General features: G+C 39.2%; 1 protein-coding gene across 1 annotated transcript; it reads left to right on the top strand.

The window, feature by feature from the left end:
* Nucleotides 1–791: 791 nt before the first annotated feature.
* LOC136445420 (uncharacterized) lies at nucleotides 792–2190 on the top strand. Its single transcript, XM_066443424.1, has 2 exons — nucleotides 792–1532; nucleotides 2048–2190. The coding sequence occupies exons 1-2, from the start codon at nucleotides 956–958 to the stop codon at nucleotides 2188–2190; spliced, it is 720 nt and encodes a 239-aa protein (XP_066299521.1). The 5' UTR covers nucleotides 792–955.
* Nucleotides 2191–19436: the final 17246 nt, after the last annotated feature.

The following is a 19436-nucleotide window of genomic DNA, read 5'->3' as shown; positions in this document are numbered from 1 at the left end:
CTACTGTATGGTCTAGAAATAGGTGTACCTCCCTTCCACCCATGTCTAAATCTGGCTGGCCGTTTCACCACATATCTGCAAGAATTATTATCAGTTCGTGGATCTTCGATAACGCAAGGAGGGTATTTAGCAGCTCTGTTATAAACTTCAGTACTCAAAGGGCCACCATGCAGTTACCCTATCCATACAAACAGCTTTAAGCGGTGTTAAGTCAGTCCAGCGGCTTTAAAACACACGTGTATTTGTGCAATTGCTGCTGAAAGCCATCCTTCACCATATGCAATAGCGGCCTCTTGCGATTCGTTTCCGAAACGCAGACTGCATGTAACATCCACGTGGATAATTGTATTTCGTTGGAATACTGTAAACCCTATATCTGGCTTTTCATTTTGAGATATTTATTTGTGCGTATTACTAGTAAACTTGTAGCTTTTCCTCATAGCTATGTATAGATAACGACCAATATGTAGTTTTCTAACATGTTTTTCCTCTTTTTTTCTCCACCATAGGTGCTTTATGTTACTGACCATGTGCCGATTCGGTGCATGCAATTGACTTCCGCAGTTCGTGAAAACGTCCTTTATGAAAGAAAGTAGAGCTCTCCAGATAATAGACGATGTACCTGTAGTTATTAATATGCACGTTCTTTCTGAGAATTGTTTTTCTCATACATATCCATTCAAAGGTTTGGCTATAGATAAAACATTCAATTTTCGCGAAAAGAAGCAGCAAAAACAACAAACATATGTATCTGGCATTGAAGCTTGTTTTGTATTAGGTAATGTAATTTGTCTGAAATCTGAGTGTCTTTCGGTGTAATCTACGTCATCTCTCCAAATAAGGAAAATAGTGGCCTTACTTCGTCAGACTGATTATTAAAGGTATTATATGCCCTATTTATGTATCTTTTCACAGTTATACATTACGCGACTGCTGTCTGCACAGTACAGTCAAAATGTACGAGCAAGCCGAGCCAGTCCGGTCCCCCTTTTCCATCCCCCGCGGCGGCCAAACAGGCAGGCCGCCGCCACGAACCCCTTCTGTCCGTCAGCGCAACGGCGCTTCTGACAAGCGGCAGAAGGGACAAGGAAGTTCCTCAGACACGTACGAAGAAGCCGAGAGAGTGTACTATACAATCAAGGACGATATCCCGCCGTCTTTACGTGGGGCGGGGCAGCAGCAGAAGTTGGCTCAACCCGGGGTCCACATCAGCGGGCCGCCGCCTTCTTCTGACAAGCGACAGGAGGGACAAGGAAGTTCATCAGGGACGTATGAAGAAGCCGAGACAGTGTACTATACAATCAAGGATGAGGATCTCCCGCCGTCTTTACGTGGGTTGAGGCGGCAGCAGGAGTCGGCTCAGCCGGGGGTCCAAATCAGCGAGCCGCAGAACCCTCCTGTCCATCAGAGTGGTTCACGCGGGCGTGGCCGCCATGGCAACGACGCTTCTGACAAGTTGCAAGAAGAGCAAGAAGCTTCTTCACACACGTACGAAGAAGCTGAGGTTGTGAAACTTCACGCAACATCTGCAGGTAGCCAATTTTTTTTTTCATCATGTGTTTATCATTATAAAGACCAGAATTTAAGTTGCATAATACATGAGTAAAGTTTATAAATCCACTTCATTCCATGATAGCACTCTTGAACATGAGTCATATGTTATAGGAATAGAGAGTAATATGCATGGATACGAATTATGAAAATCATTATCTTATTTGCATAAATACTGAAAAATTGGTATATTTCAGTGGTAAATAATCAAAAGTGTAGTATTACTGAATTTGTAAGGAAAATAATTAGACGAAATATACAAGGCAGTGTTTTTTTGTGTGTGTGTGTGTGTGTGTGTGTGTGTGTGTGTGTGTCTGTGTGTGTCTGCGTGGCTGTATTTCTTCAAATAACAACGAACACAATGCAGTTTCTTTGCGACTGGAAAATGTGTAAAGCACAACGGGTTGGGGGTGAAGTCTACTATCTCTGTTATTTTTCCTATTCGGTTGACGATTTTTCTTACCCGCTGACGATTTGCATCGGGTGGATCACACAGGCTCTTGTTCTATCGGGCGGTGTTTCTGCTTCATCGCTACAGTTGTCCTGGTAGGATCCGGAGCCACCATAACAGCACTTCTCATATTGATGTTCTACAACACGCAGGAGTTGGACATCCAAACGGTGAGGTGTGATCCGTGAATAAAACAAATTTTAACCCTATCCAGACTGGGCTTTTTTGGGATATCTGGGACTGGAGGGGGGGGGGGGGGGGGATCATTCGGCCCCCCCTCATAACTTCTGAACGGTATGATGTATCATTCCCAAATTTGTAGGGAGTGATGTACATGTAAAGTTTTATAATTCCTAGAATTATAGAAATATGACGTAATTATGACGTCATTGATGTGATTTTATTGGCTAAATAGGGAATTCCCGTAATATCTAAAGGTATTAAACAAAATAGTATGTATTGTTGATTTTAAGGTATACCAAGACATATTACGTAAATGGTTACTACGTTGACGTCAAAATGACGTCATGAAATGACGTCACGTGTTGTTAGCGACCCCCTGGGATCCGCCATCTTGGATCGGCCATTTTGAAATTTTCAAAAATGCTTTTGTTTCCACTTATGACCCCAAAAAACACTAAAGATAGACTAGAAACGTTCATCTGAATGTTCCTGGTAAAGAAAATGCCACGTAGTGACGATTTTGAAGGCCCAAAACCCTGTTGATACCTAAAATAGTGTAATGGTCCGCCATCTTGGATTTTGACCGATTACGTCATCAAATTAGCATAAATTATGAATGTTGAATTATGAAAGTTACATCTAATTACATATGGTGCTATACATGTAGGAAAACTAGTGTGGTTGAGCAAGAAAACCTAAAAAATATCATTGTTTTACAAAAATCTGTGATTTTTGCCAAAAATGCCTTTCAGAAACCCGTTGCCATGGCAACACGAAAAATGATAAACTTATGTTTTTATCATAATATTGTTGCCAACTAAATTTTAGGAAAAGTCACCAAGTTTGGTAGTCCCAGCGTATGTCGTTCGGCAGTTATACGATGTCAAAGTTGGCGCGGGCACTTTTACCCCCCCCCCCAGTCTTGATAGGGTTAAGTACTAGTCAGAGAATAAATTGATTCCCTTTCAACAACCAAAACTGTTATTGTTACTTGGCAGCATCCATTTATATGATACACTCCTTTACGTTTGAGACTGCATTAACTCTTTCTATACATATGTACATACTAAACATTTGGAACCGCATCTGTAAGCAGCGACGCCTATAGCTGCAGTGCATAGTGAACCAGTCAGAACTGTCATGAGGAAGGTGACAGGCGGTCACCGAAACGTCGGTTGCACCTGTTTGTGTACAAATAGTTGTTAAAATCAGTGATTTTCCGACCTTTTGAAACTATTGACGGATTAAATAGTCAGGTTCTGTTGATATCAGCTGCCTACCGGTACCAGTCATGAACAGAGACGGGGGGAGGGGTTAAAACCTAAGTCACGTTTGGAACCACATTCTTCCTTAATGCTGGAACCTAATGTTTGATCCCATACTTCAGTCCAACCCTACTCAAGACTGGATCCGGACTACATCTAACATAACAGAACCTGCCGTCATCGCCACCACTGCTAGCACCAACCCCTCCATTCTCCACAGCACTGATGGTAAGTACTGTATATTTATCTCCATGTTTTGGCGTGAATGTGTATCTGTCTGAGTGTCTGTGTGTCTGTCTATGTGTTTGTGTTTCGAGTAATTGTTATGATGAACGCGGGTCAAAGGTGATTACGGGCCTTCTGGCGTCTTTCTTGGTGCTGCATCAGAACTTCTGGTTTTGTATCTTTTGTCATGGACCTGATATATATGACTTTACGTTTTGGTGACATATAAGTAATTTGATGTCGGAATTAATCAATATGGGTTCGAGTCCCCACGCATCTTGTTCTAGAACTGCAAGTTTTCATAAAATCTTTCAAAGAGAATATCTGAACAAGGATACGACGGATTTCAAGGGTATTCAGCATGCAGGTATTCTGTATGGATTTTGTAAGTTTTTGAAAACCGTCCAAACATGTGCGTGCCACCTGTCTCTCCAGGTAAAGTGAGACATGAGGGGCATAACCCACCTACCATGACTGAGCCCCCGGGGAAATTGTGCCCATCTTGCCAGAAGACGCCGGGCCTGTTGGACCTCCAGGACCATCTGGACCTCCGGGGCCTCCTAGCCTACCAGGAGTCCCGCTGTCTGCTGGGTCAACCTATCCAAATCCTGCCGGACCACCTGAGCGTCCTCAGACGAGCATTCGGGGCAGGTCGGATAATGGTTAGGCTAACACTTATCCTGTCTTCAAATGTTTTAAGGTGTTTAGCTGCATATCCATAGTGTGATATTTTCCTTTCGTTATCTTTTACTTATAATGTCATCCTTATGTCACAATCATGTTCGACAGTTTTTGTCTTTGCAAACCTATATATGTGTAATATACAAAAATAATCAAATATAGTCTTACAGTATTCCAACAAAATACAACTATCGACTTGAATGTTAGAATTTGGATCAGGTCAATGACATTTGTACTATTCCTGTGAACCTTATATCTCCCACAGTCTCTTGTCCAGGAGGTTATGCGGTGTTCCGTGGGATCTTTTACAAGGTGTTTGAAACAAAGAAAACCTTCAGCGAAGCGTTCGCGACTTGTCGTGCAGACGGTGGTACCCTCGCCATGCCCCGAGACGCCCAGATCAACGACTTCCTCATCTCCTTGTATCATAAGCCAGGGAATGTCCAGCCAATAAAAGTTTGGTTCGGTCTGCACGACCGGCGTGAAGAAGGGAAGTTTGAGTGGGTGGATGGTTCTCCGCTTGGGAAGTACAACTCATGGGGCGCGATTCAACCAAACGAAGGGCCATATGGCCGCTTGCAAAATTGCGTTTATTATTGGGCATGGTCCACCTTGATAGATCCTAATAGATGGTACAACGGTAATTGCGACTTGCAGCACCGGTTTGTATGTCAAGTCTTTCCAGACAGCGCAACGGCTTGACCATTCATTTGACCATGCACATTGAAAGAAAATTCAGCCTGCTATTAATGGCAATTTCGTTCACGCGGTAACATGGTTCCACACCAAGCGGTAGTAAACTCCTAAAACGTTGTAAAAGCTGGAATTGAAGGGGTCTATCTAGCAAGCCATGTTGTCGATGTAGGGTTAGTTTGTAATGATTGTCCCACTGTAATGGAGAAATGAAATAATGCCATGGTGTGTAAAGTGTCAATCATAATGATATTCAATACGTATATTTGTATATAGAAATATTACAAGTTAAAAACTTGTTGAGCTTTAGGCACGTCAATTACATTGACAGGATTGGATTTTTTAAATGAAACAAAGTTGTAATTATCTGATGACAAAAGTCATAATATGACTACAATGCAAATAAAAGTCAACCATTCATTAGGTCATTTAGGTTGCAATTAAATACGACAAAATAGAAGAGGTCTGTTTAATCTGTCACATATCAGAATCTAGCTACAAGTATGATTTATTTATCAGTTTATATGCTCCTAGAGCAGCCATTTGATAATCGATATTAGTAATCAGAAGATCTTTTTATGTCAATAGTAGTGTCTTCGTGGATTATTACGGAGATGTATATTGAAAAATAACACAAAGGAACTGTTTTGTAATCAAGACACATTTATGTTATTTATCATTTTAGTGATAGACAACAATGTCAACAATTCTGTGTATCAATCAGAACCGGTACCCGTGGACAAGAACAAAACAAGAAAAACAATAGAATGAATGTCTAATTAACACACCCTATTGGCATATATTTTAATATGTGTACATTGTACACATACGATGTGAAGTAACCGGAAAATTTACGTACATGATTTTAAAAATCAATAAAGAATTAGTGTTCTATGAAATTGTTTATAATGTGCTTTATTTGCTACCTACTTTGGCAAATCGCTGTTTTAGAAAGTTTACGTTCTATACCTACTTAAATACGAGCAATCTCTGAATCTTGATAAATATCAAGTTGAAGATGTCAAATAATCAACAAATCTTACTATGGATGTCTAACCTCATAAACGTTTTATACTTATGCTCATAGAAACTTCATCTATAAGCATTAAAATCTGTAGGAAACCTGAGATTTACATATGGCCGTCCTCTATACATTATAGCGAGAAATAACCAGAAAATCAACGCTAATGACGCGAGGCTGCATTCACCCTGCTTACACTACAGTTTTCATATGCACCACTAGAGGCCGCTACTGTATGGTCTAGATATAGGTGAATCTCCCTTCCATCCATCTCTAAATCTGACTGGCCGTTTCACCACATATCTGCAAGAATTTTTATCGGTTCGTGAATCTTCGATACCGCAAGGAGGGTCTTCAGCCGCTCTGTTATCAACTTCAGAACTCAAGGGGCCACAATGCAGTTGACCTAGCCATAGGAACAGCCTTAAAAGGTGTTTAAACGAGTCCAGCTGCTATAAAACACACCTGTCCTTGATGCTGAACGCCATCCAACACCATGCAATAGCGGCCTCTTGCGATTCGTGTCCGAAACGCAGACTGCATGTAACAGCAGAACATGTTGACCTGACCACTGGTCAGTATTGTTGACTTACGCAGTGCATAGATTACGTTTTACGCGTTTAAGGTTAATGTGATGAGAAAGGATAGTCCTGTGCCAGCGATAGAGGATTGATACACAGGGATAGTATAGATGTAATTGAGATGATCAAAGTTCTAACATCAAAGTGTATAATTGTATTTCATTGAAATACTATATACCCTATATCTGAATTTTCATTTTGAGATGTTTATCTGTGTGTATTACAGTAAACTCATAGCTATTCCTCACAGCTATGTATATACTAGTAGATAACGGCCACATCTAAATCTCAAGTTTCTTACAGACCTCAATGGTAATATATAACGTTAAAGTTTATATAAGCGTAAGAGACCCCTGATCCCTGGTCAGGTCAATATACAGTACTGCCACATGCTTTGCCTCTATATTTTATCGAACAACGGTGCTATCTTTGTCTGCCCATGTGCCGATTCGGTGCAGGTGACGTCCGTAGTTTGTGAAAACGTCCCTAATGAAAAAAGTACTGTTTTTTTAAACAGCTCTCCAGACAATAGACATTATCTGTGGTAATCAATATGCACGTTATTTCTGAGAATTGTTTTTCTCAAACATATCCATGCATATGTATGACTAAGGATAAAACATTTAATTTTCACCAAAAGAAGCAGAAAAAAAAACTTATGCATTAGGCATTGTAGCTTGTTTTGTATCAGGTAATGTCTAATTTGTCTGGAATCTGAATCTCATTCGGTGTTATCTGCGTCATCCCTCCAAATACGGAAAATAGTGGCCTTTTTTCCTCAGACTGATCATTGAAGGTATTATATGCTCTATTCATGTATCTTTTCACTGTTATACATTACGCGACTGCTGTCTGCACAGTACAGTCAAAATGTACGAGCAAGCGGAGCCAGTCCGGTCCCCCTTCTCCAGCCCCCGCGGCGGCCAAACAGGCAGGCCGCCGCCCAAAACCACTCCTGTCCAGATCAGCGGGCCGCCGCCTCCTTCTGACAAGCGGCAGGAAGGACAAGGATCTTCTTTAGACACGTACAAAGAAGCCGAGAGTGTGTACTATACAATTAAGGACGAAGATCTCCCGCCGGCTTTACGTGGGGCGGAGCAGCAGCAGGAGTCGCCCGAGACCAGGGTCAAGATCAGCGGTCCGCCGCCTCCTTCTGACAAGCGGCAGGAGGGACAAGGTACTTCTTCAGACACGTACGAAGAAGCCGAGAGAGTGTACTATACAATAAAGGACGAGAACCTCTCGTCGTCTTTACGTGGGGTGGGGCGGCAGCAGGAGTCGGCTCAGCCGGGGGTCCAAACCAGCGGGCCGCCGACCCCTCCTGTCCATCGGAGTGGTTCACGCGGGCATGGCCGCCATGGCAACGACGCTTCTGACAAGTTGCAAGAAGAGCAAGGAGCGTCTTCAAACACATACGAAGAAGCTGAGGCTGTGAAACGTCACGCAACGTACACATCCGAAGGTAGCCGACTGATTAGCTTTTCCAACATTTGTCCATCAGTATGAATATTTAGAATTTTAGCTGCATAGTTAATGAGTGAAATTTATAAATCCACTGAATTCTATGATAAGAGAGAGTTTTGTGAAGCGCATCAAGTTAAGGGCCAAAGTGTACTGTCTTACTGTTTTTGTATATAATATAATATTATATTATATTCAGTTTATGATCTTCTTACTCGCTCACTGATTTGAACCCGGTTGGATTACACAGGGTGTTGTTCCATCGGGCGGTGTTTCTGCCTCATTGCTACTGTTGTCCTGGTAGGATCCGGAGCCACCATTGCGGCAATTCTTATTCTGATGTTCCCCAACACACAGGGACACAACATACAAACGGTAAGGTCTGATCCGTGAATAAAATCATTTACATATACTAGTCACTGAATAAAAGGATTCTTGTACACAGCCAAAACTATTGTTTTTACTTGACAGCGTTTATTCATATGATATTCAGCTGCCTACACCAGTCATGAACATATAGGCGAGGGGGGGGGGGGGGGGTTAAAACTCACTTTGGAACCACATTCGTCCTCAATGTTGGACCATTATGTTGATCTCACACTCCAGCCCAATCCTACACAAGGCTCCAGCAACTGGACTACATTTAGCGTTGCAGAACCTGCCGTCATTTCCACCACTGATAACACCAACCCCTCCAATCTTCACAGCACTGATGGTAGGTATATCTATGTTTAGCCATACCTAGTATGGCTAAACATATTGTTTTTACGCAGGTTTCTTCTCCTCCTCCTCCTCCTCCTCCTCCTGTCAAATCTTCAAATGGATTCATCTCTGTCATTTTTATACCAAATGACCAGAAATTTGGTACAAAGGTAATGAAGGCAAAAAGCAATGTGGGTTTTTTTTTCCTTTTTTTGATATTGACATTGAAAGTGATTTTATTGAGGTTTTTATGACCAATAATGCATATCTTGGCCTCCTGGGCCCTGATATTTCAACCGAATGACCTGAAATTTGCTATATATGTGCCTTGAACAAATGCTTAAAGGACTAGATTCTCATTTTTGGCATACATATCTTCAAAACGATCTATTTGGGGCTTTCTTGACAATATTTGCCACTTCTGTCACTTTCAATACTACATATGACCTAAAGGTCAGTGACCCCAGGTGCCTTGCACCTGGCCTTGCATGCCTGTGAGCCTTGCGACCACCTGATTGGTCAATTGAATTAATCTAATTATCTTTCATTTCTGGCGCAGGTGTGCTAATATCCATGCCAAATATGGTATGGGAATTCCTAGGACATGTGATAACATGGCTTTGTTCACTCTTTTTTTGAACAAAGATACACATCTCCAGTTCCTATGTATTAAACCAAAATAATGTGGAATTTGACATGTGTCTGCCTTGGTTATGGGTATGTTTGGCATACAACCTTTCAAAACGATTTTTTAATCAAAGAATTTTTTCGTTTCGTTATTTTCAACCCAAAGTGTATACTATTGAATCTTGCATTCAAACAAAGGGGTGTCACATTCTAATATTTCACCCATACTATCGCTGAAATATGTTGTTTTTGGTCATTTCCTTCTTCTCCTGTCAAATCTTCATATATATTATTATGTATACTATGGAAAACTTGATCTTTTTAATTCAATTTTGAACTGGGTCGATTATGCGCAAGAGTGTAATTTTCAGCGGATCTTTTTCGACTGGTCTAGTTTAGATGGAGATGGCACGGAATATCCCATTCTTGCAAGGGGAGGATTCTTTAATTATATCTTTCAATTTTGAGCTGGAATGATTATGAAAAAGTCCATTTGTTAGCAGAGGTGTATTTGTTAATTAATAAGTGGATATGGTTTTGGACTGGTCCATTTTGTGTTGAGGTGCTACTGAAAGACTCCATTCCTGTATGAAGGGGCTGATAATTGTTTTTAAACTCAATTTTGGACTGGGGTGATCCATTCTTTTAGTGGAAGTATTTTAGAATGGTCCATTGTTATTTTGGGAGAGTCCATTTTTTGCATGGCGAGGAGTATGCTGTATTTGCTCGCAAATGTTGCCTTTCTAGTTATCACTATGTTAGATATATCGATGTGGGTATTGTTTTTGGCGTGCATGCATATCTGTGTGTGTGTGTGTGTTTTTGTCTGTCTGTCTGTGAATGTGTGTTTCGATGGATTGTAATAATACTTGGTATGTGGACAGGTCTTGAATAAACGGGGGTCAAGTTTGATTATAGGCAACCTGGCGACTTTCCTTGGTGCTGCAACAGAACTTATTAAGTCTACTTAATACATTTCTACATCGCAAAATGAAAGGCTATACATATAGGCTATACTGTAATCGAATGAAATTTAACTATCGACTTGAATGTTAGAATTTGGATCAGATGAATGATCGACATCTTTACTATCCTGTGTCTCTTACATCTTTCACAGTGTCTTGTCCAGGAGATTATGCGGTGTTCCGTGGGATCTGCTACAAGGTATTCAAAATAAAGCAAACCTTCAGCAAATCGTCCGTGACCTGTCGTGCTGACGGCGATACCCTCGCCATGCCCCGTGACGCCCAGATCAACGACTTCCTCATCTCCTTGTATCGGAAGTCAGTCAATAACATGAACTTGTGGTTCGGCCTGCACGACCGGCGTGAAGAAGGAAAGTTTGAGTGGGTGAATGGTTCTCCACTTGGGGAGTACAGCTCATGGGGCGCCTTACAGCCAGACAAGGGGCATTTTAGCTGCTTTGAAAATTGCGTTTTTTATCTTAATCATAAGTGGGCCTGGACCTCCTGGATAGTGAGAATTGGTGCAGATAGATGGCACGTCGATAATTGCGACTCCCCCTACTTTTTTATATGCCAAGTCGTTCCACATAGCGAGACAGATTGAGCATTTATTTGACCATGCACATTGAACAATCACGGCCTTTAGTGCGAAACACCCTTTGAAAGGACATTTACCATTCTATTGATGATTACTTTGTTCATGGTAACATTGTTGTGGATGTAGGTTGAGTTTGTAAAAATTATATCGCTGTACGCTCGTTCTCATTTAAATGTACACATTTTGTAATCTCCGTTACCGATTGAAATAAGACGTTCCAGGCATTAGGATATGCCACATATAAGATGTCAAACTGTAGTTTTTATGACGACTTAAAACTTTTCTAGCTTTTAAAAACGGCAGTTTGGTACCTTATATGTGTCATATCTTAATGTCAGGAACGTCTTACTTCTTACGGTAACGGAGATTACAAAATGTGTACATTTAAATGAGAACGAGCGTGTAGTGAAGAAATAAAATAATAATAATAATAATAGTCTTTATTGCATATTCCTGCCCAGAAGGGCTAAATGCACAGAAAACTACACGTGGTCTGTAAGGTGTAATAAAGTAAAACATAAATTGATAAAATGCTACATTCTAATACTAAAAAACTAAAAAAACATACAAACTGTGGACTATTGCTAAACTAAATGATGATCACCTAGTAGTTTCTTCTCTCTTTTTGAAACATTTGGAAATATGACTACACACTTTGTCCATTATATGTTCGTTCTTACATGACATCAGGTATATAAAAGTGTCCTGTTTTAACATATTTGTACATTTCTTGTCTAATTCTATTATGTTAAACAATGATTCCCGCTCATCTTTATATAAGGAACAATCAAGTAAAAAGTGGATTTCATTTCAACATATAAATCGTCACAGAATTCGCATGTTCTATTATCAGGAGGGGTACGGCTTTGCCAACCAGATTTTATGTGTAGGGAGTGGTCACTGAGGCGAAGTTTACACATCGCTCTGCGATGTTTGATGTCTGCAATGTTTAAATATGCTTCTCTTTCATAGTTTTTTTTAAAAGTTTTGTATGTTCCTAATTTCTTGTTCTTGGTTTTCTCTTCGTCCTTTAACGTGTAATTCTGAATTAAATTTTTGGATGTAAATATCCTTCAATCTTTGTTTTAGTTCGTTTAAATGAGAATGTGTATTTGAGGGACCGTTTATGTATAGGTAGGCAAAACCAGACTCCTCTAACATTTGTCTTACATTAGATAACCAGCAGGGTGTTTTTCGGCGATCTAGATCTTGTTGTACCATATGAGCTTCGTATTGAAGACTATCTGTATGTACTTCGTTAACTAATCTAACATAGTAACTATACATTCTGCTTTGAGCCTCTATTTGCAACGGAAAACGACCAAGTTCCGCTCTACATGCAAAGTTACTGGCGTTCCTCTGAACACCAAGGACATATTTACAGAATTTTAGATGTACATTTTCTATCGGAGACTTGTCATTCATCTTATTGTTGCACCAGACTTCAGATCCGTACAATAATATCGGTACAATACATGTGTCAAACAGTTTACAATGCAGTGATACAGGAGATCTAGTCTCTCCAAGCGTACTTCTGATGTTATACATTGCTCTTAAGGCCCTCTTTTGTAGATTTTTCGTGGCAGCGCTAAATGTACATCCTGCTGTAAACATAACTCCAAGGTAACAATATGATGAAACTATCCATATTTCTTTATTACATAGTGAAAAACTAAGAATATTGAATAAAATGCCTCTTCTGTTAAATACTATAATTTTTGTTTTCGCCAGGTTGACAGTTAGCTTCCATTGTTGGCAATACCGGCCAAGAGTATTAATTGCGTTCTGTAGTCCCTCCTTACTTTCCGATAGTAAAACAATATCATCTGCATAAAATAGGCTATTTACTTTTGAGAGTTGTAATAGGGGGGCGTCTAGGTGTTTCGCATTTAGTTCCTCTATGAGGTCACTGATGTACAGGTTGAATAAGGTGGGGCTTAGAACGCAACCTTGACGTGCACCAATTTCAACAGGAAAATTCTCAGTCTAGCCCGTCTTAGTTTTGACACTGGCTTCGGACTGGTTGTATAAATCCTTGATTATATCAAAAAGTTTTCCTGAAATGCCATTGGAAAGAAGTTTGTACAACAGCCCCTTGTGCCAGATGGAGTCAAAGGCTTTTGACAGATCTACAAAGCAAGCAAATAAGCGTTTTCCAGATTGTGTGTATTTAGATATAAGGGTTTTCAGTATGAAGATGTTATCAGATGCCCTGTAATTTTTTTCGGAATCCTGTTTGGTTTGGTTTTATGATTTCTTTTTCTTCTAGGAAGGTTGACAATCTTCTGTTAATTATTGAGGAGAACAGTTTTCCTAAACAGCTTGAAATTGCGATTCCTCGATAATTGTTGGGGTCATCTTTTCGCCCTGCTTTGAAGATGGGGACAATATAACTTTGGGACCATGTTTTGGGGAATGTTCCTTTCGAAAATGTGTTGTTAAATAACCTTAATAAAGGGGACAATAAGATTATTTTTCCTGCTTTAAGCATTTCATTGATGATCATGTCGTCCCCGCTGGCTTTTTTGTTTTTGAGGACTTTTATTGTATCGTTGATTTCTGATGCAGTAATTGGATTATCCAAAGGTCCTGGACTTGGTTCACATTTTTGTAGTGCCTGAAATTTATGAAGAATTTCCTTTTCAAAATTAAGATCAAAAGTTTTTTGTTTTAGTCTGGATTTGCTGTGTATAGTTCTGAAGTGTTCTACCCATGTGTCAGCCGGTAGATCTTCCTGAGATACTGAGTTGGTCTTTTTGAGTTCGTTAAGTAGGTTCCAGAAAGCGCGGTCGGATTATTTGCTTGGAGGTTTTGAAGGCGCATTTGATAGTTGTTTTCGAATTCTCGTTTGCGTTTTCGAACAAGTTTATTGAATTCTTTCTTTTTCTTAAAATAACTACCTCTTAGGGATGGATTTTTGGGTTGTGTACAAGGAGATATCTGAGGTTTCGTAGTTCTTTCCGGGCCTCATAACATGTTTTGTCAAAACATTTATTTTGTTGTTTTGGTCCTTTGGTTCTCCTGTTACATTTTATTTTTAATGATATCTTTCCGGCTGTTTCTAGAATATTCTGAAACTTGCTAATTTCTTCATCAATGTTACGAGTTGTTAGTGTAGTATCCTGCCCAATAGATAAAAAGTTGTTTAGTTTGTCGGATATCATCGGGCTATTTAGAGCACGGATGAATTTTTCACCTGAATTTTAGTCCCAAACAAATTTTTGTGGAAGAGGGCGTAATTTGCATTTGGCCATTTTTGTGTTTTGAATGTTCCAATGTGACGTACGTATATTTGTAGTTATCAGGCAGTGATCTGAAAACTGTGATAAATTGTGGACTTTGAATATGTTAATGTTATGAAAAAGGGCGCTATTTGTGATGGTATAGTACACCGTGCTGCAACCTCTAGGTTGATAGCAGGTGTAGCGCCCATTTAAATCACCTAGAACACGACCGTTAAGAATACGAAGGTCTGCTTGGGCACATAGATCAATCAGGTTTTAATGCCACGGTGTGTAGAGTGTCAATCAGAACTACATTAAATACGTACATATATCGAATACAGAATTATTACACTTTAAATGAGTTATACTTGTTGGGCTTTAGGCATGTAACTCATCTTTAACAGAATTACATTTAAAGAAACGAAGTTATGATGATTCCTGAGGTCAAAAATTCAAGATATGACTAAAAGTAGGATTCAATGATTTGTGAGGACATGGAGCTTGTCAATAAACACGAAAAACAGAGCAGTCTTTTAATAAACACGAAAACAGAGTAGCCTGTCAATAAACACGAAAACAGAGTAGTCTATTAGTTCTGTTACAGATAAAAATGTAACTACAACTTAGTACAAGTCGGATTGATTCGTCAGTTAACAAGCTCATCAGGCATTCAGTTGACAATCGATATCAGTAAACAGAATACCTTTTCCTGTCAATAGCAGTGTCGATGTGGAATGAATACTGCTAACATAATATAGATTGAGAAATAACACACAAGATCTAGAACTATTTAGTAATTTTGTTCTGTCAATAGCCGTGCCTTCGTGAAATACAGCATATATATATACATATACATGTATATATATATATATATGTATATATATATATATATGTATATATATATATATATATATATATATATATATATATATATACAAATGTCTATGTGTGTGTGTGTGTGTGTAAATATATGTATATATATGTATTTATCCAAAGCACATGTATATTATTCGTCATTTTTAAGTATATATATGGATGACAATGAATGATATAGCTCTAAAGTGAATGTCAACAATTGTGTATTCAACGGAAACTGTGAACATGAGTTTTATTTAGGTGGACAAAACAACATAACATGCTAATGAATGGTTAATGAACACATCATATAACTATGTTATCAAACGATGTGAAGTAACCGGAAACATTCAGTACAAGGATTTTTATAATCAATAAAGAAATGGTGTTTATGTTAAACAGCTCATATTCGCCTTCATTGCCTACTGATTTGGCTCGGAGTTTTAGAAAAACTGTTCACATCTTACACTGTAGTTAACATCTAAATCACTAGAAGCAGCTACTGTATTGTCTAGATAAAGATGTACCTCACTGCCACCCACCTCCACATCTTGCTGAGCTGTATTACGTTGGTAGGAATTATCATCAGTTCGTGCATCTTCGGTAACACAAAGAAAATCATCAGCAACTCTGTTATGAGCTACGGTACTCAAAGGGCTAAATATCCATTTTTTTATATTTATGGCACATAATTTATGGCGTATTTTTGCTAATTTTGCAGAATACTAAGCATGGCCGAAACATTTTTTGACCTGAGTTGATGTTCGCGCGAATTCCATCCATATAATTGAATCAACGTGAAGTAAAGAACCAACGTGAACCAACGTGACCCCAAATTACTTACACCCACAAACTTAATTCGGTTACTGTTATTACTCAACAAATCTAACAAGACTATTCACAATACTGCTTTGTGGTCGATAGAAAGGAAAAGAAATCAAAGTATGCTAGCCTTACTCTACGGCACTTACATAGGGAATAAGGAGTTAGAACTCACCCTGTCAACTGTATACTTACTTTTCAATAGTTGCCCTGGGCCCGGGTCTGAAAGATGTGCTCCTTTTTCCTGTTATCGATATTCCACGACTTCATACCATCGCCAAATTATTTTAACCCTTCGGACTGATGTATCATGTGAATGTTTCTCATTAATCATGCAAATAAGGTCATCATTTGCATAAACTGCATCAGATCATCTTCTTCACCTTAATAGTAGAAGTATGACATTGTTATCATAAGAAAGAAGGCTATTCTAGCATTTTCTGAGCAATTAGGCCCTCATTTGCAATTCATATTAAAACTTGTTAACATTCAGATTTTTTCCAAATCCCATAAGTATGAAATCTTTCATGAGAACACAAAAAATCTCGACAATACGGCTGTAAATTTTCACACAGCTACGTCACCAAAAAAAACGATTTTTTTTCCAGCGAACAAACACCGCAGTACAAATCTACCCATGACGAGGTCAGTCTATTCCATTCTGGGGTGGAAGGTTGTTGACGTCGTCGTCTTTAAATACAAGACCACCGTAGCAGTGTTGTGCATACGTTAGTCTGTCAAGTTTTCATTTCTGGCGGTATTATAAATGTTGCATTACTAGCATATATCCCTAATTGCTCGTTTTTAAAAATCCCGGATTTATGTTACCCTGTGGATTTAGGTGAAATAGGATCAGCTGCTATGGAAAAAAATGGCCACGATATAGATTATTCTGAATAGGCAATACACACGTGAAAATATATACATTGCTTTATAAAATTCATTATTATGTTTTAATTACCATCATTCTTCCTCTATTTCGCTGGTGAAGCGTTCATAAATTTTTTGCTTCATTACAGTTTGCCATTGATTCATTCTGGTGAACATAACGCGGTGCTTTTGTTTGTTTTACTGAAATGAATATTAAGAATCTCATAGATGAGTTCAACAAAACAAGATTTCCAAGATGATATTAAAGAGTAAACAAGATAAGGTTGTTGTTCTGATACTGAATCATAAAATTGTCAAAATCCAACACAGTCCTGAAATAGAAGCTACAATGTAGAAGCACGTTAAATCATGTATCATCCTAATAAAAGTCATTTAAACAAGGCAAAAATCCATCATTTGATTTAAACTATTGATTAAGTGGTGAGGCACTTCCTTTCTGGAGATTGAAAAAGACTTGCCTACAATCCTTTTTCTTATTTGAAACTATTGATCAGTGAATTTTAAGTTCTCTATACAACAGTGTCTTCTTGTGAACAAAATAATCAATTTCAACTTTTCTATGATCTTTCCCTTAAAAAGAAGCATATTATTATGAAGGATAAGATTGCTATGTCTACAGATATCACTTCCATACAAAGTTGAGCGAATAAAGAATCCGTCGTATCGTGGCCGAAAGATGCAATGAGCATCACACCTACTTCGGGTGCGTACACATGTGTTGGTCAGGCACAAAAGGCGTGTTGGTCTGGCAATGTAGGTGTGTTGCTCATTGTTCCTGTCGGCCACGGTACCCTCGCTATTGTGTTAACAGTCGCTACTTTGAAATACACGAGTGCAGTTTTTTCCCCTTCGTGACTTTATGTCAATTTTGCAAACCCTCTACAACTCTTGCCATCTTTACGTCACAAGTGAAGCACAACTTCCTCCTATTCAATAATTATAATACAACGTTCTAATTTCTACCGGTTTTCCTGCCTCTGTTTGCCAATGTACATTTACAGAATCTGGAGTTATGGTCGACCCGTGAGGGCAGCAAAAGGACTCGTTGCCGTACGGATGTCACTCGCCAGGAGTCGCGCCCGGAGTAGAAATGTTCTCAGAAATGTGCTCACCACATCAGCCGTTGTTTTTCCCTCCCTCTTCGACTGCTGAAATACAAGAGGTAATATGTTTAGTTCACTAGCCGTCTTACCATACGTTGCGTACAGGCCCCTAAAACCCACGTTCAGGTACTATACATCATTTTAACAAGGACACATGTAGCCGTGTGGAAGTGAAGAAAACAGAGAAAGGAGTATGAGAGGAGATCTGAAATGGAACTTCATCCTGGATTCAGACTGTTAGTTAATTTTGACTAACATTTTCACATTTTGAGCGTTCGAAAAAAATGAGATCCGCTTTTGAATATTATAACCTGCCCCCTATTTTACTCATGGCACATCCCTGAATAAAGCAGCCATCTTAGTTTTTTATAGGTGTTGTGCCCTGTTTTATGCATGAAAATGGCTATAAGATAATATCGTTAATGACCCGATTTCCTTTGGTCTATACAGGGCGCTTTATCATTACTGATATCTGTAGCTGTGTGTATCCAATGTATAAAGGGTCATTTATAAACTAACTGTGAGCAATATATACATGTACTAGCAAATACATGTACTATCTTTCATTTACGCTATAATAAACGTTCAGGCCTTACCGGCACAAACTGGCACGTCACACATCCCCCATCTCGTAAAGAATCCGTGGAGTAGCACAAAACTCCGGATAAACCGTACGGACCCCGGCAGTAGTTCTGCTCCAGTCCGGATGACAGATACCTAGTAGGTGTCATGTTGTGTTCATGAGGTGTTTGACTGTCCCAGCGTTGACACGTCTTGCCTGTTTTGGTCACAGCGACTGTTCCTCGGTAAGATGCTCCATTTCCCTCCTGGTAATCTCTTGCACTTTTAGTGTCTGTTGCGATATTTGCCCGCAGGTGATCCACTATTGCCATGCGTGGGGCCGTTGTGGCGGGCATATTAGATGGTATTCTTGGATGTTGGAAACTACTTATCCTAAATACTAGTACGGAATAAGACTTCAATAACAATAACAGAAAAGATCAACCTGCTTTACCCCTGGTCTAAATCTACAGATCAGTCTTAGACTATAAAGGGCCTTTATCTCCAGATAACAACAGTTATCATTACTGATATCTGTAGCTGTATGTATCCAATGTATAATGAACTAATTGTGAACAATACATGTCGACCAAAGTATGTCTAAGCCAATGACGCATGTGTCAGGTATCCCTCCTGATGTTTATACAATAATGAGCACTAGGAAATTGGCAGTGCAGTGTCCAGATCTACAAATGTGACATACAGCGGTGTAGTAAGGCAGAGAAGTGGATTTGTCATAATCATTAATAGAATGTACATGGAAGAAGAGCATTAGATAATTAACAAAGGTGCAAATACATGTACTAGCTTTCGTTTAAGTATGATAAATGCTCAGCCCTTACTCAGGGGTGTCAAAGAATTCATACGAATTTTACGGAATATATAAGATCCATTACGCAGAAACAAACGATCCTTACGGAATACATACGATCCATTTCGCGGAATACAAACGTGACCCAAAAAAAAGCGTAAGGCA

Source organism: Branchiostoma lanceolatum, chromosome 11, assembly GCF_035083965.1.
Source record: "Branchiostoma lanceolatum isolate klBraLanc5 chromosome 11, klBraLanc5.hap2, whole genome shotgun sequence".
Classification (NCBI taxonomy): domain Eukaryota; kingdom Metazoa; phylum Chordata; class Leptocardii; order Amphioxiformes; family Branchiostomatidae; genus Branchiostoma; species Branchiostoma lanceolatum.
Note: the sequence above shows the minus strand (reverse complement) of the source record. Positions and strands in the feature narration are given on the sequence as shown.